General features: G+C 45.7%; 1 protein-coding gene across 2 annotated transcripts in view; it reads right to left on the reverse strand.

Annotated features, from left to right (window-relative positions):
• FAM107A (family with sequence similarity 107 member A) overlaps nt 1-25,253 on the reverse strand; it is a 65,444-nt gene that overhangs the window by 19,925 nt on the left and 20,266 nt on the right. Inside the window, exon 2 of one of the 2 annotated variants that reach the window (XM_038409615.2) lies at nt 13,052-13,115. In XM_038409615.2, the coding sequence (XP_038265543.1) occupies nt 13,052-13,115 (64 nt within the window). Of the gene's footprint in view, nt 1-10,552; nt 11,075-13,051; nt 13,116-25,253 lie in introns of those variants that run through there. The other variant, XM_038409618.2, reaches the window with a different exon arrangement.

The following is a 25,253-nucleotide window of genomic DNA, read 5'->3' on the forward strand; positions in this document are numbered from 1 at the left end:
GCATCACCCTCTTTCAGAGTAAGTTATATTTTCTGGACTTGGGTGGAAACCCAAACTCAGAGGGTGAATCGAGCTATAAACCCCATCCCTGTATCTCATTTGCTTCTGCTCTTTGGGTCACAATGACATCATTTCCCTATGAGACAGGAGATACACTTCACAGAGAATGTATTTGGGGTCCTTCTACTTATCTCTAACTAGGAAGGATTCACTCTGGAAATGCCCCGTCTTGGAAAAATGTATTGTAATGTTATGCTGGTGCCACAGGTGCTGTTATTAAAGGGCTCTAGCTGCCTTGTCTACCAGTCTGGGTGCATGAGAAAAATCTCAAGGAATTTGAGTGGATTAGCTCCCCTCTAAAGGGAAGTGAAAGCAAAATCACTCAGTGGACAGGTGCAATGGCTGGTTACAGCTTGAGACTGGGTCCAGCAGGTTTCTAAAAGACAAAAGGGATTGAAGGGGGGAAATGACTAAAAACAAAAGCAAAGAAAGAAAAAAACCTCAGGCTATTAGGCTTCAGAAGCTTTATTTCTGGGCTGAGGCTCTGCCCCAGCACTCCTGGACCAGAGCTGTTCAGGGGAGATCTGACGACTTTTTACAGATTTTACTCTGAAATTCTTTCCCTTTTGCTGATTGGCTGTCCGCTCCCTCCCTGACAGTCTCTCCTTTCCAGCATCACTCTGCATGCCTTGTGCCTCCCTTCTCAATTCCCCTTTAACTTTGCCCCCTCCTCGTAGCTATAATCCCCTTCCCTCTGAACAACCCCCACAAAAAGGAAAACAGGAAATCAACCCATCCACAACCTTCCCCCACTCCACACGGCATTTACAAGCTGTCCCATTGTTCACGCTACTTGTATGGTATGTCCGTTCCCTTCACTCTTTCTCTGGCTTCTCTATTTTGATTGCTGCTCTCCAGGGAAGGGACTGCCTCTCGCTCTGTGTTTGACAAATAGAACAATAGCCCCCACCCCATCTTCTTTATTATAATACAAATAATAGGCTAACGGGTCCCTGGCAGTGTTAATGAGCTCCCCAGACTCTGGGCTTTGTGGCTGAAGCAGCACTATCTTTCACTGAGGCCTTCCTAAGTCAGCAGCCCTTTAGAAATCCTTTCTTGGCCAGCCTTGCAATATTCTTGATATAGAACTCTCAACCAGTGGTGCGCTCACAAGCTCTGCTGGCTTGGCTAACGAGGGGATTCCATTAACTGGGTGTCTGCTATTCTGCTGTTTTTATTCCAGGGTAGAAAATTTAAAAAGGGCTGAAGCTAGAAATGTCAAAGTTAGCTGGTTTGGTTGATCTCATTGACACTTCAAAATCAATCTCTATTTGAACAAAATAATTTCACAGATGTTTCAGTGATTAATGTTGCCAACTGAGGCATCCTTGACTAATGCAACCTTACCTGGGATGACCTTAACAAATGCCCCCTTAACCTGGAAATATACCAATATAAATTATTTATATGTTTTCATAAAAATGCGTGGAAAAATTCTAATGCACACATGCAAAAAGTGCTGACTTTCAAAAGCTATAACTTTAACGCTATTGAGCTTTTCCTCTTCAGAGCCCTTTGATTTTTAAGCTTCAGCGAGATCTACAAAACAAGCCAAGTTTGCAATTCCTAGTTTCTGATGGTTGAGTTATTTGAGTACTAATTTTCTGGCTAGAACATCTGGGGAAAAGGTTTTTGTTCATGACTGAATGATTGCAAAATGATTTCACTCAATCTTTCCACAAAAGTTCACCTTTGGGCAGAGACCAAGCATGGAACATTTCAGCCCCCAAAGGAGTTTTTAAAATAAACTAGGAACAACTGAAAAAGGGGGCTTAGATGAAAGTTAGAAAATATCTACAACAGGTGGTATCTGTTAAATACAATAGTCCTACCTTAACTACTGTGGGTGCTGCAGTATTCAAGGGCAGCAAACAAACTCCTATTATCCCTCTTACAGGTTCTTGAAATACTGTTGCTGGATTTTCAGGAAGGACTGAATGTGCATTGTATTTTATATTTCTATATGTTTGTGATTGCTTCAGGCCAAATGATATCATTAAAATGCTTTTCCTCCTCCTCTTTCTCTCTGTTTATAGGTGATTGGCACATAGGGCACCAGTGTAAAACTAGAGGCCTGAAGCATGATTCTGGTGGTGGGATCAGAATGCACATGGAAGGAGCATTAATGTTCATAATTCTAGGACCCTGTTCCTGCTGGAGATTGGCCAGAAAGTCAAAACTTGACAAAGATTCCAGAAGCTTGGGTATAAATGTGGCTGTTCAGGGCTCTTAAAATCACTGGCTGAATGGAGTGTTCTAACAATCCACCTCTCCTGAATAGTGACTTACGAATACAACTCTAGGAAGTAACCCATTGCTCATTTGCATATCCTGTCTGTATTTTATTGTAATAAAAAAAGAACAAATCTCAGTACAATAATGGCAAAATAGTAAATTAGTGATGGTGGCTACTGAACTGGGTTGGTGTAGTATCAACACTTTTATCCTGTAGTGGGAGAAGATGCATTGCATAAGTCATCTAAAAGCCACAACTCAATATACTGTATTGCAATGTGGCTTATCACAGCTAGTTGAAATGGTTCTGTTGCTGCTCTGACACCATGAAATAACCTACATTATGCACTCAACATGCTCAGCTGCAACTCTGACGAGTCTTGTAGTCATTTCCAAGAATTTGCCATCCCAGTGGTGTTCTAAACTCAAGCAGCGTTTTATCTGCCAAAGTACAAATATTAAACACAACAGGTCTCCATGGCGACTCAAACTTTCACCAAGGTTCCAGTGCCCAAGCCAACTCCTTTTATAACTCTGGATCTGCTAAACAAAAAAAACCCAACAAACCCCAAAATGCTGCATTCTGCAGAAATTATATTAAAAAACCATCTGTACAGAGCAAGTTTTGATGGGATCTGGGAAAGATGTTTAAAAAAATAGGAACAGCTTTAATATCTTTTGAATAACAGATAGGGTAAGGCAGGGAGGAAACTAAGTATCAAGCAGATATTTATGGCTATATTCAAAGACACACAAAGATCTTGCTGTTAGCTTTAAAAAACCCACCTCCATTACAATTAGGAATAGCCGACTTGGCCTTTTCTTGCCATGAAGGGTCGGCACTGCAGCACCATTGCACTTGCTAATTCACTTAGAAGTTCAATCTCCTTTGTTGCATAGAGGCAAAAAAGGGATCTGGCAAAGGCCATTTCAAACTCGCTGGGTGGATGGAAAATTCTGCAGCATTCTGAATGCCTTCTGCTCCCAAAGATGTTTGAAGTGTGATGCTTTGCCAAACAGCTACAGATGTATAGTTCGCCTACCCACAACAATCTGGTTCACACATGGCCAGAGGGTGGGATGAGTTTGAGAAATCTCAGCTAAGCCTGTATTCATACACAAAAGGGCTGACTTTGGGTAACCTGACGAGCTGCTCAAATGAAGCTCTTTCTTTCAAGCTAGTACCACAGTTTGCAGTGGTGCTGGCAGGCCTTGACTGTGCACTTCCAGCAAATGTCTGTGTCGCAGAAATGACATTGGGCATTCAGGTGAAATAGAATAATGCCATCAGTCACAGTGCCACAGTTAGGGCTGCGTCAGGTGTGTCAGCAGTGCTCCCTGATTTTAAGGAGTCTATAACGTGGCCGCCAAAATTCACCCCGGCTTAAACAAGAAGCAGAACTTAGTGATATATCTCTATCTGTACAGTTTGTGCTGTAGGCTGGAATTTTACAGAGGTGCACCCCCTGAGGTGCCAATTTAGCAAAGCACACTCCTGACTTGAACACTGAAGTCAAAGGTCCACTACAACGCGTGGAAATGCTGGAAGAGGGTCAAGTTTCAGGAGGGACCTGGTTTGGTATGTCATCAGGGGCTCAGGAGTGCGAGCTGGGCAAGGTGGCTACCAGACAAACACAGGGCTCTCTGAATATAAAACTGGCCTCTGTGCATGCTGAATACAGAGCTCTTTCCTGCCACTTGCCTGCCGCATCACTCATCGCTAATGAAACAAATGGGAGTTAAGCACTTGCTTAAAGTTAAGCACTTTAAGGAAGGCTGGAGCGCGCGTGCCCATGTCTTCATGCCCCACATGACTCTTTGTTGCATGAGCAAGTCAAGGGTTTGTGTGTGCGCCTACGGCGGCACACGCAGAAGTGCAGGCACCTCTTGGGGCCTTCACGTCTTTAAACATGGATGTGACTGTTCAAAACCGTAGCTAACAGTCTGCAGTTTGTTTGTTTAGAAGAGACAGCTGCAAATGCTCACTTGCAGCTGGTCAGTCCGAACTCCACAAGGAAATTTAAGGCATGAACCTAGAGCACCTTCAGTCTTACGTAAAAATAAATGGCATCCACATTGACAATACCATGGAACACAAGGGACCTGTTACTGGCGAGTATTTCAGTATCCACATATTAAAAATCCCTAAACTTAATGGAAAGAGTCCCTGTTGACTGAAGGAGCCGCCTGATATCTCGGAATCCATACACTAAGTACTAGAAGTTCCACTTTATCACCGTACAACATAAAGGTTCCCAGGGAGATGCCAGGACAAAGCATAAGACTATAGTTTTAAGGGAGCCTTTGTGGTGAATTAGGAACTTTAAAAACCCTGCACATTTTCTGAAGAAAAGATGCATTTCCAGAAGTTTTAATGTGTGCATTTCAAACAGCAAGACCCAGAAATTCTGCTTCCTGCAGGCCTTTGACAACACAACTGACACTAGTCCGCTAAGCCAACTGGCAGGGGGTCTCAGATGAGTGCGGAAAGGCAATCTCTGGATCTGTTCCGAAGGTGATTCTAATCAATGGGGGAATTTCCACTGACTTCAGTGGACTTTGAATCTGGCTCTATATACGGTGCTAGATGCACAGTGATGATACTGTATGTTATGCCATATGCATGTCCTAAAGAATGAATTAAGGCAAAGGGATTGTAAGCAAGACACGAGAAGTAATTCTTCCACTCTACTCCGCACTGATTAGGCCTCAATTGGAGTATTGTGTCCAGTTCTGGGCACCACATTTCAGGGAAGATGTGGACAAATTGAAGAAAGTCCAGAGAAGAGCAACAAAAATGATTCAAGGTCTAGAAAACATGGCCTATGAGGGAAGTTTCAAAAAACTGGGTTTGTTTAGTCTGCAAAATATAAGACAGAGGGGACATGATAACAGTTTTCAAGTACATAAAAGGTTGTTACAAGGAAGAGGGAGAAAAATTGTTCTCGTTAACCCCTGAGGACAGGACAAGAAGCAACGGGCTTAAATTGCAGCAAGGGAGGTTTAGGTTGGACATTAGGAAAAAATTCCTGTCAGGGTGGTTAAGCACTGGAATAAATTGCCTAGGGAGGTTGTGGAATCTCCATCACTGGATATTTTTAAGAGCAGGTGAGACAAACACTTGTCAGGAATGGTCTAGATAATACTTAGTCCTGCCATGAGTGCAAGGGACTGAACTAGATGACCTCTCGAGGTCCCTTCCAGTCCTATGATTCTACAATTCTATGATTATCCTTCAGTTTGAATGTCTTGCCTCTTGGCAATTTACATCATAACCCTGCAGTTATTTAGATGATTTTTTTGCTACTTTATTAAAAAGAGATAAGATTGGAAATATTTAGGTGTAGGCTGTTCTGTATCCCAACATCCTGTACCCAAAGTCATACAAAGACATACAAGATACAGTAACAAATCAACAGGAGGCTCTTTGTTATGCTTTTAACCTGAGGTTACACTGGAGAAGTCATGCGAGTTTTGAATCCTTCTACAGTCCCTTTGCACAAGTAATGGTAACATGTCCCAGATCTCTGGAGGAGCCTTAGGTAACATTTCCAACCACATCAAGGGGATCCAGAGATTGGTTGTTCTGTTTCCCAACATTGCTGACATGCACAATGACTTTGGTGTAATCTGATGCTTTGGGAAAAGGGACAGATATTTGTTTTGACTTTTGTTCCACAAACACAAAGGAAACAAAAAGAAAATGAATACTTGTGGCACCTTAGAGACTAACAAATTTATTTGAGCTGTAGCTCACGAAAGCTTATGCTCAAATAAATTTGTTAGTCTCTAAGGTACCACAAGTACTCCTTTTCTTTTTGCGAATACAGACTAACACGGCTGCTACTCTGAAACAAAAGAAACTTAATCTGTGATGAGTTTCTGTTTGGTAGAGTTCTCCTTGCTTTATAATTTCCATAGTAAGGTCTTTGGGGGAGATCTACAGAGTAAATTGTCATAGCTCCTCTGTAGTAAGTGATGCTGTGCCAGGATCTGCCTCTACATGTTTACAGATCAGAATTAGATTTGCAAAAGGATCCTGACCAGAGAGACACAAGCTACTTGCTCCAGACACAGTTCCTCCTGGACATTACTCTGAAGACACAGACCAATAAAGTAGCCACATACTGGTCCCTATTTTGTCACAGTTATGAGCAACACAGCTAGTATTCTTTAGCCAGTGGGAATATGTGTCTTGCATGAAATTAATAAGAACCTCGCTTCCAAATAAAAAGCATTTTGAATGCTGACCTGGCCTGATCCTCTTGAATTCTCCAAACCCCAGGAAAATGAACTGATTTGGAAAGTTTTGTTCTATCCCAGAGGTGGGCAAACTATGGCCCGCAGGCCGCATCTGGCAGCATGGCTGGCTCCGGCACGGTAAGGGGGCGGGGAGTGGGGGGTTCCAGGGCAGCAGTCAGGGGACGGTTGGATGGGACAGGGGTTCTGGGGGGGCAGTCAGGGAGCAGTGGGGGTTGGATGGGTTGGGGATTTGGGGGGGGCAGTCAGGGAGCAGTTGGATGGGGCGGAGGTTTTTGGGGTGGTGGTCAGGGGATGGGAAGCAGGGGAGGTTGGGGGTATGGATAGGGGTCAGAGGAGTCAGGGGACAGGGAGGGGTTAGATAGGGGGTGGGGTCCCAGAGGGCAGTTAGGGGCAAGGGTCCCGGGAGGGGGCGATCAGTGGACAAGGAGCGGGGGGGGGTTTGGATGGGTCAGGGGCCAGGCTGTTTGGGGAGTCACAGCCTTCCCTACCCGGCCCTCCATATTGTTTTGCAACCCCGATGTGGCCCTCGGGCCTAAAAGTTTGCCCACTTGTGAATGCGTCCTAGAATCTACCAGAGATTTAGTGGTGTTTAGAAATCTCTCAGACAGATGCTTTATAAGGATCAAAATCTACAGTACGTGATTCAGAGCAGTAACCATTTTGAATCTCATTATTAACAAAGATCATTTTGGGGAGAAAACAACAACTTGATTCCCTTACATTAGCTTAGTGTCTGCAGTGGTGATGGACATTGCAGTTAGCATTACAGAAAGCCCTACGATTGGCAGATGCTAATTATCATAATGGTCAGAGCATCATTGGCATCATCATTATGATTTTCTTAACTGTCTGGGGTCTTAGTCTCTGCCACGTAGGCAGCTTCTGGAATTTGCTGTGCACAGCGTTTGCTCTGTTCCATCTTCATGACATCCATGGGAAATGGGGTCTAACTAGAGACCTGGCAGACATTCCCCTCCTCATCACTCACCCTTGGGTTAGGCAGTCACACCTCTGAGGAGCAACAGGGCATGCTCCAAAAGGAAGACAGAAATCCTTTGTCCCCGTTTAATCCATAGTTTTAAATAATTAACCAAGCCTAATTCTGGTAATTATAATGCAATAGGGCAAATGTAACCTGATGTGATCACCCTGGGAAATGATTCCTAACCCTCTGAATGAGAGCAGCAAACGCACACATTGCAGGTTCTCTAAGCTTTGACCAAGACTAAAATTCAGGGACAAAACAAAGAACAGAGGGTGCAACATCAGGAAGAGAAAGAAAACATGAATTGCATTTGTAATGCCATAAGTTGTTTTTTATGGGACGGAAAGGGCTGCAGATACTTGTGGGAAGTCGCCGGGACATGAACCCTGTGCGACACTGACTTCACTGGGGTTGCATGTGCTGTAGCATCACTCGCCTAGTTTTATATAATGCTAACTGGTTTTTTTTTTTTTTTTTTTTTTTAACAGTTAAGATCCATGTGATTTCAGACCAGGTGCAGTGTGTGAATCTCTGTGCTATATGTCACTCTGGGTGTGGAAAGAAACTGTTCTCCACTAATTTATTAAGCTCATCTCATAGCAAAGGCAATCTCTCTAGGGACTGCTCGCGGAATAAGGCACATCTCACCATGAATAAGTGCAGAAGAAAATGGCCTTTTGTGGTACAAACTGTTGCTGGGGGAAAGTAAAGAAATCTTGACAGTAGTATCTGCTCACGTTTTTAATACAGCGGCCACACTACCTACTGTCACCTGGATTTTTAACTGTGTTCCTGAAGCCAGGTTCAGGGATAAAGAACATACAAGGAACATTTCAGAGTGTCCCGCTCAGCACAGGGCTGGTGGCTGCCCTGTCGTACTTATTAGCTCTGAAATGGTGGCCCCACGGAGGTGTATTCATAAATTAGAGACTTAAAAGATGGCTGAGTTGCCTAGTCCTTCCCTAGTGCCACTGCAGGCCTGTTCCCTACAATGTATTTCAAACTTCACTCTGTCAAATCTCTCTAACCTGATATATTGTTCTATTCATTTTGTGCTGGTGAAAGGTACCAGGCTGAAAGCCCTGGGGAATGGAGATTTCTGTTCATCCTTAGAGCAAGTTCAGCATAACCAGCAGTAGTGTGAGCTTTCCTGAGGATCGTTGGAAGTGTCAGCTTTGGGAGGTGGGTGCCCATCCACTGGGTGGAGACCACACCCTTTACTTCCATGTAGGTCAACAACTCTCAGTTGGTACCATTTTTGGATTACCACTGATCTAAGCTAGATCGATCCAGCAACCTGCTGTGAAAGGCAAAGACTCCACAGCACGTTACCAAACTCCTGAGCCATCCAGCTGCACCTACAGCCTGCCATTTTTGATCTGTAAATAGTCAATGGCATTACTCTGGATTTACACCAGTGTTACTGAGAGACTCGCCCTGCTACATCCCCAAACAGCTGTTCAAGGAGTAACACACACTTTCATGGCATCTAGGTGCTAGTAACTCACTAATAATCCCATGTACCCATCCATCACAACTCTTAGTGCCATTCTTGAAAATATGGGGACAAATTCTGCTGTCATCTATACTGTTGCAAATTAAGTTCAAAGAAACTCAAATGTAATAGAGTCCCTCTAGCTTTACACTGGTGTAACTTAGCATAGTCCAGTGCCTACTGAGAACCAGCTGCTAGTATTGTCTACTGAGAACATAAGCTGCCAGTATTGATACCTTCAAAAGGTGTTCAAATCCAAAAGGGTTGTACGTGACACCTGGGACTGCTCCAATCCTGCTCACTAGCTAATTTCTCAAGAACATAAGAATGGCCATACTGGGTTAGACCAAAGGTCCATCTAGCCCAGTATCCTGTTTCTGATAGTGGTCAATGAGCTTCAGAGGGAATGAACAGAACAGGTTCACCAAATGTTCACCAAATCACCAAATGTTCCAAGTGAAACAAACACTGGCTTATTTTTCAACAAACTGAGTTATAAGGTGTTTACAATTCATGCAAATTTGACTGTGTTTCAGCTAAGCTTGAAACTGCTTATAAAGTTATCCCTACAGCCAAATCCCTGCTCTGGTGGCAGCAGGTGAAATTTGGTAAATCAGTTAACAATTGAGTTTAAAATTTCTCCGATTGTGACAGTTAAATACACGACAGTCCTTGGATTCCTGCCTCGATTAACAATTAACAAGCTGTCTCAGTGAAATGCCTTTCAGAAATGCCAAGCACTCTACACTTATAAAAACATGCCATGGTATTCTATAGGAGTGGTCAAAACCATAATGTGACAGCAGGGTTTTGGGTCATTACTGTTGAAGTTTCTCATGGGCATAGAAGAATTCTCTCTAACATACGTATTGCTAATTACTACTAATGCACCAGCCTAGTTATTTTTGTTAAGAAGTGACAGATGCCTAGAAATCCTACATTCACTACTAATATATCATCACATATTTGCTCGCTGCTTTTGGCATACTCATGATAAAAAGATCCCATTGTCCCAATCACCAGCAAATGTTTTTAGTTAGTCCAAAGATATCTGAAAGATCACAGAGAAAAATCTCCAAAGTTTAACCTCAGGGATTTCATTAGCATGTATCTTCTTCCAGCATAATTCCCTTCCAAACAGAGCATTTGAATTACAGCACAGGATTGCTTACAGTATACATAGAGGCCTATGGGTCCGTCTGGAGAGGCAGAAGAAGCCTGTGAACTGTAGAAGGCTTAAAGGAAAGAGATCTCAGAAGAGTTACATGACTTAAAACTAGCTGTAAAATAGTCCCTTGAACAAACACATATGTGCTGCAGAATTTTCCTATGAGGGAAACTCAGAGACAGCACAGACCCAGGAGGGTTCATAAAATACTTCACCTTTGCTACTGTCAAAGCCAACGCGGGGGAAGAGCAGGCGGAAGGTCGAATGGAAATTTCAAGTTGATCAAATTTCTGGTTCTGCCTGAGAGGGCACCTGGGAGACTTTTGCCAGAGACACCTGTGCTTACCTGATTTGACCAGCATTGCTCTGTACAGTCCAGTAGCTCCAGGTGGTACCCTCACCTGGTCCTCCACCCTCTGAGACATGAGATCCAGGTCTCTGAGCTTCTCAGTATTGTGTAGTCTGAGTTAGCTTCTTCTCAGTGCTGTGCAGGTCTAAGTGTGCATGACTTTTTGGCTCTGTACTGCTAAGCTCTCTCACTTCTGTAAGATCTTTTCAGAGGGAGTGAGAATAAACAGTCACATGATCTGAGCTTGCTGCATAGCTGCTGCCCTCCCCTGCTGACAAGCACATTCTGCACTAACAAAACCATTCCGCTCGGCTCCTGTAATATTACGTTACTATTGTGTGAGGGGAGCTGCCCACACCTTAGGGGAGCATTATTAACTCCTCTGCACTAGTTGGGCAACTCCACCCAGCAATGGCTTATTTGCTGTTAATTGCTCAGCTTGGGGACATTTTTCCCAAAGCAAGTGGCTAGCTCAATGCTCAGGAACGAGTTGATTCTTTTCATGGGAGGAAAAACAGCTTCCTATGTGACAAGTGATTGGAACAACAATTTAGGCAAGAACATTCACAGCAACCCACAGAGCTGACAGAGGTGTCAGAATCACCGCCCAGGTTCTAGCACTGAGCTCTGCCCTGAAAGCTGCATGGCACATGCAGACAGAGACAACCAGACTGTCCAAAGATCGGCCCACACTCCCCACCGCCTGGGATAATCCACTGCAACATGAATTTGGGGCAACAGCATTACTGTTCGAGTGATGATTGCTCCTATTCTGGTGATGCCCCAAAACGTGCTAGATGCTGTGAGACTATGTAGGAAGAGGCAGTCCCTGCCCCTGCAAGTTTACAGTCTACAAGACAAAAAGGTACAAGTGTCACAAACCACAGCAACATAGAAGTACCGACGCCATGAGTCTGAGCAGGGATCGAACCTGGGACCACTGGCACCTAAAGCACAAGATCCTACAACTTGCAGTAAATAAAACCTCTCTGAACTGGGAGCAAATAGGAGGCTGAATGGTCGCTTAGCCCAGACACGCATGTTGACATGCTGCGTGTCAGTGTATTACACAGACAAAAGGCTCAGCGTCATACCAGGCACGCAGCCTGTTAACAGAGAGGGTGTGAGGGAAGGACACGAGGGGATGAGTTCACAGGAGCATGGGGGTAAAGAACAGGAAAGGAACAGGATCATGGAGGGGGAAGGGAGGAAGGGGAGAGTAACATGACGAATGGGGATAGGAGGGACTGAGGTTGCCATGGGTGGGACTGTGAGCGGGGGAAGGAGGCGGTTTGGATAAACTGCTTATCAGCAAAGAACCGCCAGTGGTGCTGGCATCTCTGGGATCTTAAGGGGGCATCCCCAACAGGGATTCACTCTCTTCAGCAAATTTGGGGGCGGGGAGGGGCAGCCATACCCCAAGCTCCATGATCTCATGGGATTTTGGGACTCAGTCTCAGCAGGGGCCACAAACACGTATGGGTGAGAGGGATGTGGGGGGTGAGAAATGTTCCACCCTGAGAAAGGTTACTTTTGGGGTTTGGGTGTAGGGGTGAGAGGGCCCCTCTGCTAGCCCACTGCAAGACAACCCACCCAGCTGTCAGAGCTCCTCTCTGGTGCCTTGTGATCGCTGCGTTTCAGTCACAGCACAGCTGTAATCTGTATGGGGTGGGGCTGAGACTTTTACCACCCAGGAAGAAATAGGGGGTCAGGGCAGAGTTACCCTGCGGGGGGCGGCCATTTTGCTGCCTGCCCTGTGTGACGCTGGCAGTGTGGGAGCCTAACGGGAAGCTGCATGTGGATCTCCCCCCGGCGGAGATATCGACTTACTAACCATCGAGCTGAAGAGTCATGTGACCGCGGCAGCCTGCTCGGGAGGGGCCATGCTGTAGCTGGGGTTCTCAGGGCAGTTCTGGCTGGCTCAACCCCAATTCCTCCAGGGATTCTGGGGGAGCTCAGCTACCCCTTTACAAGGTGTCATGCGCACGTCCCGCCTCACCCACTCAACTACACTGGCTAGTGCAGATGAGGAACCAGACCATGGGCCCTGGGTACCAGGCCACAGTCTCGCAGCACCAATGGCATTAGACTAGCATATTCCTTGGGCTCCCTACTGAGGTTGTGGCGGGTCCCTCTGCAGGGGAGAGGGTTTCCTGCACCCTCTCCCCCATTTCTGCTGCCGCACAGCGCCCCAGCACCCTCTCCTCTTCTGCCCCCACCACAGAACCAGTCAGATGTTCCTATATTAAATACTGTGTTTCAGTAACACTCCTCCGCCCTGAGTGTGGACCAGGATTGTGGCTAGCTGGAACCCACGTTCTGAGCTCCCTGCCCTGGCCCCCCAGCCTAGCAATGTTTGCTAGCAAGGGGTAGCCCCAGGAACACTGATTGTGCAGAACAATGGACATTGCCCAGTTTGCCATTTGAAGCACCCCATTGCTTGGCTGAGCAGAACGTGCGGTTCCCACCCTGCTATGGCTTGCTCCAGAAACTCACCTGAGCCGTTGACAACATGCTTCCCACTTCCGTTGGGAAATGTGGACTGAAGAGAATATTCTTTCTGTGAAAGAGAAGAGAGAAATGCGAGAGGTGACCTTTCTGTGTGCTCCAGGGGCCTGTCTCCATCTCCTCAGTCTGAGCCACCTGATCCACACGACGAGCCCCAGTGCCTCACACTCACATTCTGCTCACACTCTCTCACCTCAGGCTGCTCCCCCTAGCAGAGTCGGAGAGGGACTTGGCCGTCTTCTCAGACAACCCAGGCATTAGGAAGGAAGAGGAATAATGTAGAAAGGAGCTATCACCTCCTTTAGCCCTAGAGTCCAATTCATCACCCTTGCTGTATGCCTTAGCTTCACCGGCGTAGGCCCTTAATTCATCATCAGTGGACAGAGTCTGCCAATGGACTTATCAATGGACTTTGAAGACAGTAGGGACCCAGAGAGTAGGGGCATGAGTTCTCTCCTCGAGAAAATGCTGGATTTTAATATTACGGGGTGTAGTGGAGAAATTACCTGGTATGTATTCCAATACCTATACATGGTACCTATATGTGTGTGTGTGTGTGTGTGTGCGCGCACGCATGCACACACACATACAATCCTGAACACTCCAATGTAAAAAAAGGGCTAAGTTTGAAAAGAGCCGTTCCGACATATACAGAATGACTCTCACTCTCTCAAACAAAGCCATGCCAGAAAAGTGAGTGCCCTCCATTTAAACAGCACAGTTACACAATTCACAATTAAAGCAAACCTCTCTTGGAGTCTCTGACCTCAGGCACTTCAGGAACTCCACACCCACCGCAGCAAAGACATAGGAATACATTCAAACGGACAGTTCCAGAAGAACCTCAGGAAAACTGGTGAACCTTAACTGTATTGGATCCATGCTAACTTTCAGCACAAGCAAGAAGTTCTAGAATGAAAGCTAAGAATCAGGATGTCACAGACCTACTACAATCCAGAGATGTCTGTCTGTCCAGCCAAGTATTAGCACTTTAGCATTACTGTTCTGTTACAATTCCTTTGACATGTATTACCTTCATTGGTTCATTTGCCGGGAAGTGGAGCAAATAAGAGGAAATATTTAATTTTCTGTGTTGTTGCAAAGATGCCCCGGGATGGTTCATTATCCTGACATGGCAAACGTGCCCTGGGGGCTCTAACTTCCTCAAGATAATGACTACAACTAATAGACAGATATGAATAAGCTTGTATGAGAACAATAACCTTAAAAGCAACTGGCCAACTACAAGGATAGGGCAGTATTATTTCTTCTGAAGTGGCAACACGACTTGGTGACGATCCGTAACAAGCAATGGAAATGATCCCTTTCCAGTCTCTGTCCCAAAGTTCCACAGCAAGTCAGTTCCAACCCAAGAGCCCTCCTGGCCCTTGGTGTATTGCTCTAACCAACAGGCAACACTCTTTTCCTATTAAAATACTTGCAATACGTGGATCTAACACCAAGTATCAGGTTATTAATACAGGTTTCAGAGTAGCAGCTGTGTTAGTCTGTATTCGCAAAAAGAAAAGGAGTACTTGTGGCACCTTAGAGACTAACAAATTTATTTGAGCATAAGCTTTCGTGAGCTACAGCTCACTTCATTGAATGCATCCGATGAAATGAGCTGTAGCTCACAAAAGCTTATGCTCAAATAAATTTGTTAGTCTCTAAGGTGCCACAAGTACTCCTTTCCTTTTTGTTATTAATACAGGGTCACGGGCCTCAGGCTAGTCACCTCCATTAGACAGCAGCACTTTGCCCAGTGTTATTTACAGTCATCGCCAGCTCTCTGTTTAAACTGCATACAGAGTGACAGCCCAAATGGAATTCTTTGCCCTCAGAATGGGCCTTCAGGCTTCTCTTGGGTTCTCCCATTAGTCACATTATCCTGGCCTCACTCAAGCTCCTAACTCATATGTCTAGCTTTCTGTTCAAGAAGGGGTGGGTGCAGTCTCTCCATATTGCTGGTAAACTAGCCAGTGGCTTTTGCTCAGCTCTGGATCAGCAAGTTCACGGGGACCATATCAAGGGGAACAGAGCAGGATTTAAACTGGCCTTCAGATCCCAAGTGCCTTATTGCTAGGACAGATGGGGGCCCATGAGGAAGCCTGTATCAGTTCAGCGTCAGATAACTGGTAAAAATGAAAAGCTCAAAACTCTTGAAACGTTGCTCTGTGTCTGATACACTCTCACAGCCTCCCATGCCCTATGCATAAGGCTGCCGCTCTCAGACTCCTCTCCGCTGTGCAGCCTGTTTACTCTCTTCTTAGGGGATTCCTGTACCCGTGTAAGGGATTCCTGTACACAGTACAGGCTCTGTACTGTGATGGATGAGTCTTTCTGAGAGTAAAGAACTTCAGTGGAGCCAAAGGGGGCTATGGAGTTTCACATCAAACCTGCTTTCCTAGGAGTTACTTGAGCTATGATTCATTTTGGCATCTAAATTAGTAAACAATTTCAACCTGTGCTCTTAAGTTTTCGGGGCTAACAAAAAGCCTTTGTATTTCTCCACGGCTCCCTGAAGGTTACTGTGCCAATGCAGCTGGTTGCTAGGTGATACTTATCTGGAGCGGCTCCTTCGGACAATGCATTTCATGCCCAATATTACTGGCGAAGCTGAAATTCCTGGACTTGATACCCTGAGACAATGAAATCTGATGACAACTCATCCAGTATGTTATCAGCACGATTGGTTATTTTTCTTACTTCTTCTATCCACAGTCCTAAGCAGGCACCTAGTAGGCCATGTTCCTTATGTTGTTCTTCCTTTTGTAGCAATTCTGTACACTAATGTTGTGACCCTGAGCTGTTCGGGTCTTGTAATTTCAGAGTGACTCATGAGCTTGGGAAAATGTCTCAAAACAAGTGTCTCAAAGAGAAGATGGGCTTTTCTCAGGCTGAAAGGAGAATGAGCACTTAGTGTTTGGGGTATGGCTGTGCCTAGATGTCCCCACTGAGATCGGGCCCCCTCATTGCACTAGGTGCAGTATAGGCAATTCCTGCCCCCAGAGAGCTTACAACTAATAGACAAGACAGGCTGGGGGGGAAGCGGGGTGGAGAGAAAGGAAGGATTTTTATCTCCGTTTTTACAGCTGGAGAACTGCATCACACACAGGGATGTCTGTCGCAGAGCCAGAAACTGAATGACTGCCCCAGATCTCCTGTGTCCCAGACCCATTCCTTCAACACATGACCAGTCTTCCCTCGCAGTGAGCTGACTTCTGGGGAGCCAAGCAGACTCACTCCTCCTGAGGATCTGGCCTTAGATTTTACTTAAATATGTTCTCAGAGACTCAGTCAGTGCACTGAATACTGCGCCTGTGGAGTAGATGAGGAATTATTATAAAATAAATAATGAATATTAACCCTCAAAAGCCATTAATTTGACATGGGGGTAGGGGAAGGTATAAGGGCTGCTCCTAGGTGTGGGAGTTACAGAGGCTGTTTGCTGTGTTGATTTATTAGCTGGTGGAGTTAACTCATTATTGGATTCTTTGTTGCTGCTGGGTGGTTGTCATTTGTCTAATTAATTGCAAGGCCACCTAGAGCTTTTTGCATGGCAGTTGTTCATTGCTATTTAAAACTAGCAAACTAAACAATCAATACAGAAATTAGACAGGGCATCAGCAAGGCCAGACCCTCAGTTTTCCAAAGCTCTGTATGGCATGAAATGGTCCTTCCCCACATGCATGGCAAGGGGATTGTAATCAAGCCGGACTCACGCAGTAGCACCTCCTGCTGGTTGTCCTTGGGAATTAGCTCATCAGCCTCTGGAGCACCCCCTGCCGTCTGGTGATGGACCTTACCGCCAGCCCCAGTCCCTCCCCGGACCTGGTGCCTCCTCCCACTGGGGTGCTGCAGCCCCCTGGCAGTAAACCCCAACAATCCCTGAGGGTCTCCCCTCCCCAGGGAACCCCCACTTCACCTCAGTATTGGCTACTGCCAGTCATCGCTTAACCCCACTCCCCAGGGCAGACTGCAGTGTATCAGCCACTCATCACAGGCAAAGGGGTGGACCTGATGCCTCTGTCTACTCCTGGGCTGCCCCCTGGCAATCCCAGTACCTAATAGGCCCTAATCTAGGCCTTGGAGCTTCCAGGCCAGAGCTCCCCTGCTGCAATCTAGATATTCCCCTGGGTCCCTGCAGCCAGGCCCTTCCCTCTCTGAACGCAGAGAAAGACACTGGCTAAGCTTCAGCCTAGCAGCTCCTTTATAGGCCCAGCTGCAATCTGATTGCAGCATGGCCCAGCTGCAGCCATTTCCCCAATCAGCCTAGCTTCTCTTGCCCTCAGCCCTGGCTGTCTCCCAGGGCTGGCTTTTAAGCCTCACAGGGCAGGAGCGGGTAACCACCCCTCTACAGGGATGAACCAACTTATATTTACTATTCACCCAGGCTGTGACATTAGTGAACCATCACCATGTATGCAAGCTCCAAAATAAACCAGGAACGACTCAGGTCACTTTGAAAAGATTTCTCCTTACGTGTCTTTAATAAACCTCATTTGACTCTCAGCCCACTGAGAACCGATTGCAGGAGGGTGGAGGTAATGTTGTGCACAGTTGTGTCTTTCAGAATCCACAGGTGAAATCCTGACCCTGTTGAAGTCAATGGTGATTTTGCCTTTGACTTTAATTGAGCCTGGATTTCACTCCACTTGCTGGAAGATCGTCTTCCAAAACCTGTCAGATATTTGCTCGTCTCAACAGGAGATAGATCCTCACCAGGCATAAGTCAGTGTAGATCCGTGGAAGTCCAAGGCGTTACACTGATTTTCACCAGCTGAGGACTGGGGGCTTGGTCAGCAATATCAAAGTCAAGGGCCTAGTGAAGTGACTTGCTCAGTGTGGGGGCCCTATATCTCCCTTAGAATACTGCCTCCCCCACCAAGAAAAGAGAAAGAAAAGTGCCAACAATACCGGTGAAAAGAAAAGGAGTACTTCTGTGAGCTAAATGAAGTAAGCTGTAGCTCACAAATGCTTATGCTCAAATAAATTTGTTAGTCTCTAAGGTGTCACTTGAGTCACTGCAACGGCTACAACTCTCCTCAGCAGCTTCTTTCTAGCCCTCAGGATGCAGATAATTACCCTAGGTTGCTCTTTTTCTGCTCTAGAGGGGTCGGGAGTGGGGACTGGGTGCTCTGCCTGACCCAGCGGGGTCTATGGAGAGGTGTTGTGGGAACAGACAGGCATTTGCTTTTCAAATCAAATCATAGACCTGGAGAAAACACTGTGGCGATGGGTTGAGAAATGTGCTTGGCCATTTCCAGAAACTGGCGACACTCCTGGGTAAATCCCTGCCAGAGGCAGCTAGAGCAGAATCTTGTCAAGGTTAATAAAAGACAGGGCGGGGGGACCGTATTATTTTGTTAAAACATAATCGACCTGTAACTGCTCTCAGACTTCCCTCTGGACTGAGGGACATAGCGTGACAGAAGGAACCAGGACACCCATGACTCACCCGGTAACAATGTCTCAGTGCCATGCTGCTCCAGAGGAAATAAGCCATGACTGAACATTATACTGTTTGGAAAACATGTGAAAATATTATACCGTTTGGAAAACACAGGGTTTCCAGTCCTCCAGTGGGTCGGGGTAGGGGGATCGTGATGAATGCAAATCTCTCCTCTACCTTTGCGTGAATCAGAAGTCACTCCATTGAAGGGAATTACATTGGTGTAAAAAGGTGGTGAGTGGAGGACCAGCCCTACTGGCTTTGAAGGGTTTACACCGGGGTATACTTTCCCGTTATGTTTATGACAGATTTTGGGCGGAGAAATATGCCTGGATAGGGGTAGGGAGTTTATCCGCACCCTGAGAGTAGGGTACAGGGCAGCGCTATAGCCTCTGACTTGCTGCTATTTTGTTTTTGGGTCTGGAATGATGGTTTATTGTTCTTCCCTCTTTGTATAGCACTAAGGCCATGTGTGGCATGAATCAAGTCAGCCCCTGTGCACCCCTTCCATCACAGGGTTATAATCATGGACCCTGTGGCCTTGGCCTGGCCCCATCCCAGCTCCACGGCACCCAAGAGGAGCAGAATCTTCTTGCATGACTGTGGGGCAGACACTCACTCTCAGCAGCTGAGCACCTTCAACAGCCCGTATTCGGACGGTGAATAGCAGCACTGCTGTGGTGGGTGACGTTGCCTAAGTGGCTTGTCCTTCGCTGCAAGCTGCCTGATAGAACTGAAGGCAAACCCTGCAGGGCTGGTCTACATGGCCACGCTTTGATGGCACAGCTAAGTGGGCTAGGAGTGTGACAAAATCCTTATCCCTCCTGGGTGTATCTATGCTGGGAAAACCGCATTCTGGATACAGCTGTGCTGAGAGACAAGTGTGTCTGTCATCTTGGCTAGTGTCACTCTGGGAAGTGGCTTATGCTGCATCTGCAGGAGGGGGCTCTGCTTGTGCAGCTATTCAGGCCAAGGTCTGTGGTGTAGACAAGGCCTTAGGCAGGCAAATGTCAGCTTGGTCCAGTGTGTAACTCTGGGGAGCAGTTCCCTAAAGCCAGGCTGCAGATTTGGAGACCTGCTTCTTTTGTTTTCTTTTCTTTACAGGGAGAGACAAGGGAATGAGTTTGCCACATTAATCTATTTCCCCCATATAACTGTTACTAAACATGCACACTCAACCAGGTCAGTACTGCAACTGTGCTTAGAGAACTCGCCTCCCCACTGACTCTATTGGCATTAGGGGGTCAGGTGGGTTTCCTCCTAGTCTGTTAACGGAGACAGGTCAGGAAAAAGGCTGCAGAGTCTTTACTGGATGGGCTCTCATACTGGGTGAAATTCACCCCTCTGCAGCCAGGGCTCAAACTGCAGGTCGGGGTGACTGGGCCCTGTGCTGAGGGGTGAATTCCCCCCTAGGGCTGTCAGTTAGGACATGCATTACTCATTGTGTAGAGAGACGAAGGCCCTGACGTGCCGAGGAACAAAAATGCTCTGAAATTACCCCAGAACGTCAAACGGTGACAGGCCAGGAGTGACATGCAGGTTGGGCTCCAAACAAAGAACTGCTTTGTTCCAGTGTCAAAACGGTAAATATGCTTAGCTGGACTGATCAGCAAAAAGTCACGTACTGTGCTTAGCTGTATAACTGTGGACTCGGATCAGGGCTAAGCGGAAATACACGGCTGCTAATGACACACTCCAAAGGGAAAAAATGCAGAGGTACACGCCCAATGTCAACACGTGCGCCACAATGAGATAACAAAGACTGCTGTGCATGGTAAGGGAGATCAGGAGAGGATTTCTTCACATAACAATGGCTGAATTCTGTTGAGATTTACAATATTGCCAACCCCAAATGGTCAAAAATCATAACTCAGGCTCCAAAAAAATCATGAGATTGGCTTAAAAATCATCAGTGTTTTTTTAAAAATGTTTTTTTTTAATTTGTTTTCTGGTTTCTGAGTCTTTACCTTACACTTGATTCACATTTTTTATCTTTTCTTTACAACCATGAGGGCTAGAAACTTACTACTTGTTCAAAGGAAAGCTGGAGTCTCAGGTGTAATCACTGGTCTCCAGGAGCTGGGGCTTTACGGAGAACCCACAACTATTGTGAGACTCACGTAGGAACGGTTTAGAGATGGCAACACTAGATGTGCAGTTGCATGGGGATGGGGGTCAGTAAGTCAGAGCATAAACCTTGTGCTATCCCAGAAGCATGGCACCACAGGAGACGGGCTGAAGGTTCCCTCTGAGAATTAGGCAGTTAAATCACAGAAGTTATGCAGAGCTCGCTCAGTGCAACAAAACTAAGTCAATTCACAGCACTGCAGGCTGGGAACTTGCTGCTTTATTTCACTGCATCACTCCAGAGTTGGGGGGAAAGTCCCACTGCCTAAACAGGAAGCAAGGGATCAGGCGGAACCTGGCTCCATCCCATAATACTCTGGGTTACCCAGGTAACCTTATCATGGCCGCTTTCCTACAGGAATATGATGTCAGAGGAAAACAGCAATGTGTCAGGAGGGGAACACGAAGAGAAAGGGAAACAACCCGAAATGGAAAATCCGATGGGAAGAGTTTTCTTGCTTAGGTTCAGAACTAGCTAATCCAGAGGCAGGAAGGCCATGGTATGCTTAACGGATTAAATGAAAGGAACTGGGGGCCCCATCCTGTGAAGTTCTGAGCACCTCCTGCAAAGTGCTGAGTGCTCTTAATCCTGATTGAAGTAAATAGGATATAAAGGGCTCTAACATCTTCCAGGCAGAGCCCTATATTCTCGTCAGTTTGTAGCTGCCTGCTTGCTGTGACATTTCACGTGAAGCTCTGTCAGCATCACACATGCCTCCAGGTGTGAGATCTAACCAGTGAACCTCAAACAGCCTGAAGCCATAATGCACAGGAGCATATGGAGTCACTAGCCTTCCTAGTCTGTTCTAAGAAGCTGCTCCAAGGACGGCTGAATCCAGGAATCCAGCCAGAAAATTTCCCCATTGATGGAGAGAGGTTCGCAAACACCATGGCTGTGGAAGGGGGCACCAAGCATACACTTACGGTCTACATGGCAGGGCCGCAGATGGCATAGACTGGCATAGCTCCTGTGACCTCAGTTTACAAGCACTGAGCCCTCCATTTTAAACTCCCCTTCTTAGCTTACGTCCTGGAGTTGTTCTGTCCTTTAAAAGTTAGTTAAAATATAATGACACGTATTTATGGAAAACGCGAATGCCTTCACCTAGAACATGGATTTTTGTTTGTTACTTCCTGAAGTGGTGCACCATTATTACACCACACTAGGCCAGCTATATTCCTGGTAGTGCACAAGTCTCTCTGATAGGCTGCAGCATTGCGTGTCGCAGAGAAAACTGGGAAAATGACTTATTTTATAAAGACCATCTCAAGTGATCTCCTAGCAGGAATTTGCTCTTTTATTGATATGATTTTGTTTCAGAGTCAGCATATACAGCACCAGCTCTGCTCCTGTGTGTTGTACAGTCCCCAAATTTGGATCCTGCTCTGATATGGAGCCAGATCCTAAGGATTTCCCCACCTTTTCATCCTGAAACCGCTGTATTTCCTGACAGGTTTCAGAGTAGCAGCCGTGTTAGTCTGTATCCACAAAAAGAAAAGGAGGACGTGTGGCACCTTAGAGACTAACAAATTTATTTGAGCATAAGCTTTCGTGAGCTACATCCGATGAAGTGAGCTGTAGCTCACGAAAGCTTATGCTCAAATAAATTTGTTAATCTCTAAGGTGCCACAAGTCCTCCTTTTCTTTTTGTATTTCCTGAGATATTTCAGTTCTGAATGGCTGTGACTGGGGAACTTCACCATAAATTAGTTGAAGCCAAAGCCAGGGGACTTCCATTAAGAGGCTGGTAAGAGCAAGCATCAATTAGCTTTCCTTCTTCTTCCTCTTCCCCCTACTCGTTAATTTCCATCTCTAGCCCAGTGAGGGAGAGTCCGCTCCAGGGACCCCACGCCTCTGCCAAAGCCCCTACCCAGCCCTCCTATACAACATTTCGAACAAGTGATATTTGTCCTATACCTAGATAACATAACGCTAGCTTTCAGTAAAACTAATCCCCTCAGTAATCTCTACTTGTGTTCGTGTGTTGATTAAAGTTGCTAGATAAGCCAGCTGTCAACACGGGCACAATCCAAGTAGCAATAATGCAAATTTAATTACTCTTTTATAAGTATGGTGTCAGATGGATTTAGGTCCATATCAAAGCCCTTATCTTATAGCATTATAGTCATAGTATTATGTTGCCAGTCAAAATCTGAGTAAATGAGCTAGGAAAGGAATTGCTGCAATCAGATCATGGTAACTAGGAAATATTAAGGTGTATAAAATGCCAGCAAGTGAAAGAGCATTTACAGCCTGGTTCTAAACACACATACACAAGGTTTATACCAGTATAACTCCATTAACTTGACTGGAGTTTGCTCAAAATATTCTAGTGTAAGGGAGATTGGAAAAAAGGTAATTCATTCCCGTAAATTGACATAGAGACTGTTTACACGGATGATCAGTGAATGAACACATTGATTAATGAAAACAATGTTAATGCTTAAAAAATAACCCTTAAAGGAAGGTCTGATGCATTGAAACCACACATTAGCCATAGACACATCCAAGAGACACAGCAATTCCATCTAGTGAAACCATATCTTATGAGACTTAGAAACACATTAGCTAAATCCGAGGTGAACATTGGTTATTTTAAACCGGAGACGCCCTCCCATTGCTGGCTCCCAATGCCTTGTATGAGACCATGTGACTGGGTGCTCTTAGATACTAAGACGTTACCTGAAGCTGCTGCTCTGCTCTCACATCTTAATTCTGAATAGTTTGTCTATTACACTCCCTCACAGCAACTGGGGCCTGGTCCAAAGCCCACCGAAATCAGGCATTGGATCAGGCCTTTGCTGATGAGTGAAGTACTTCTTGGGGGGTTGCTCAGTGCACCAAACCCCCCGGGCGCCAGTAGTGTGTCAGGTGTACTGCAAGCACAGCAGGTGCTTCAGCAGCTAGGCCTTGTCATTAATTATAACTCCAGATATTCTTGACACCGACATAAATCTCCAGCTTCTTTTGGAATCTTGCTATGTTCTTGGCCTCCATGACTTCCTGTGGCAGTGAGTTCCACCGTCTAATTATGCATTGTGTGAAAAAGTATTTCCTTTTATCAGTTTTGAATTTGCCACCTTTCAATTCAATTAAATGTCTCTTAGTTCTTATAGTATGAGACCAGGAGAAAAGAAACTCCTGATCTACCTCCTCTGCATCAGTCAGTATTTTATATACTTTTCTAAGGTAAATACTTCCAATCTTTCCACTCTTTCTTCAGAGGAGTTTTTCTACTCTCTTGCTCATTCTTGTTGCCCTTCTCTGACCCCCCTCCAGTTCAGCAATGTCCTGTGGCAGATGGGCTGACCATTACTGTACATAGTATCCCAGCAAGGCTGCCCGTTGATTTATGCAAGGGCATAAACTATTTTCTGTATTAGTCTTCCTGTCATTCCTTATGTACCATAATATTGTGTAGCAGAGGCTTCCACTAAGCTGTCCCCAGTGATCACTAGGTGTCTCTCCTGGGGTGATACAGTTAATGTAGAACCCTGTGAGATGTATGAGCAGATTAATTTTTTTCCTTCCAGTGTGCATTACTTTGCATGTGTTGACAATGAGCTTCATCTACCATGATGACAGGTTTTACCCCACGAAAGCTTATGCCCAAATAAATTTGTTAGTCTCTAAGGTGCCACAAGTACTCCTAGTTGTTTTTTTTTTATCTACCATGATGTTGCCCATTCTCCTGGCTTGTTCAGGTCTCTCTGACGTTCCTGACAGTCCTCTCTGATCCTGAGTGCCCTACATTTTTTTAAAAGGAGTACTTGTGGCACTTTAGAGACTAACAAATTTATCTGAGCATAAGCTTTTGTGAGCTACAGCTCACTTCATCGGAAGTGAAGCTTATGCTCAAATAAATTTGTTAGTCTCTAAGGTGCCACAAGTACTCCTTTTCTTTTTGCGAATACAGACTAACACAGCTGCTACTCTGAAACCTACATTTCTTTGTGTCATCTGAAAATTGTGCACCCATTGAATCCCACTCTTTTGCTTTTTGTTTCTGTCGTCCCAGGGCCACCACCTGTCTCTGTTCCCCCTTCACAAGGGCCCCTTTAAGAACTCACAATGGTTCCAGTTGTCTTCTCAGCCCCAGATCCTTTAATTCACTTGTCAGCAAGATGGCAAGATAATTGTACAAAACAGAACTCAAAAAAGTCCCCAGACAAACACACAATCTTTCTGCAGCTCCAGGATCCACACAGTTTCTTCCCTGGCTTACTGGCAAGGATTCTGCCTCTGGCCATCTCAGCCACACCCGCTTCCTGCAGCTTCCAGCTGCCTTTTGTATTTGAAATACTCGATTTCCCCAGGTGGGCTCATCCTGTAATCAGGGCTGGCTTAGCCCCAGGCTCTCCAGCCCAGGGGCAAGCCACTCTGTTACTGTCTCTTAGCAGCTGAATTGACCCATGACAATACTTTGCCAGCCCATAAGGACTTAGCTTCTTTTATGGCCTCTTGTGAGGGATCTTGTAAAAGGCATCTTGGCAGTCTAAATAATGTCAGCCTGTTCTCCTTTAACCATTACTACATTGACACATTCAAAGACTTATAAGGGATTAGTGAGACATGATTTTCCTTCATAGAAACCAGCCCAGATAGACGCT

The sequence above is a fragment of the Dermochelys coriacea genome, chromosome 7, assembly GCF_009764565.3.
Source record: "Dermochelys coriacea isolate rDerCor1 chromosome 7, rDerCor1.pri.v4, whole genome shotgun sequence".
NCBI lineage: Eukaryota > Metazoa > Chordata > Testudines > Dermochelyidae > Dermochelys > Dermochelys coriacea.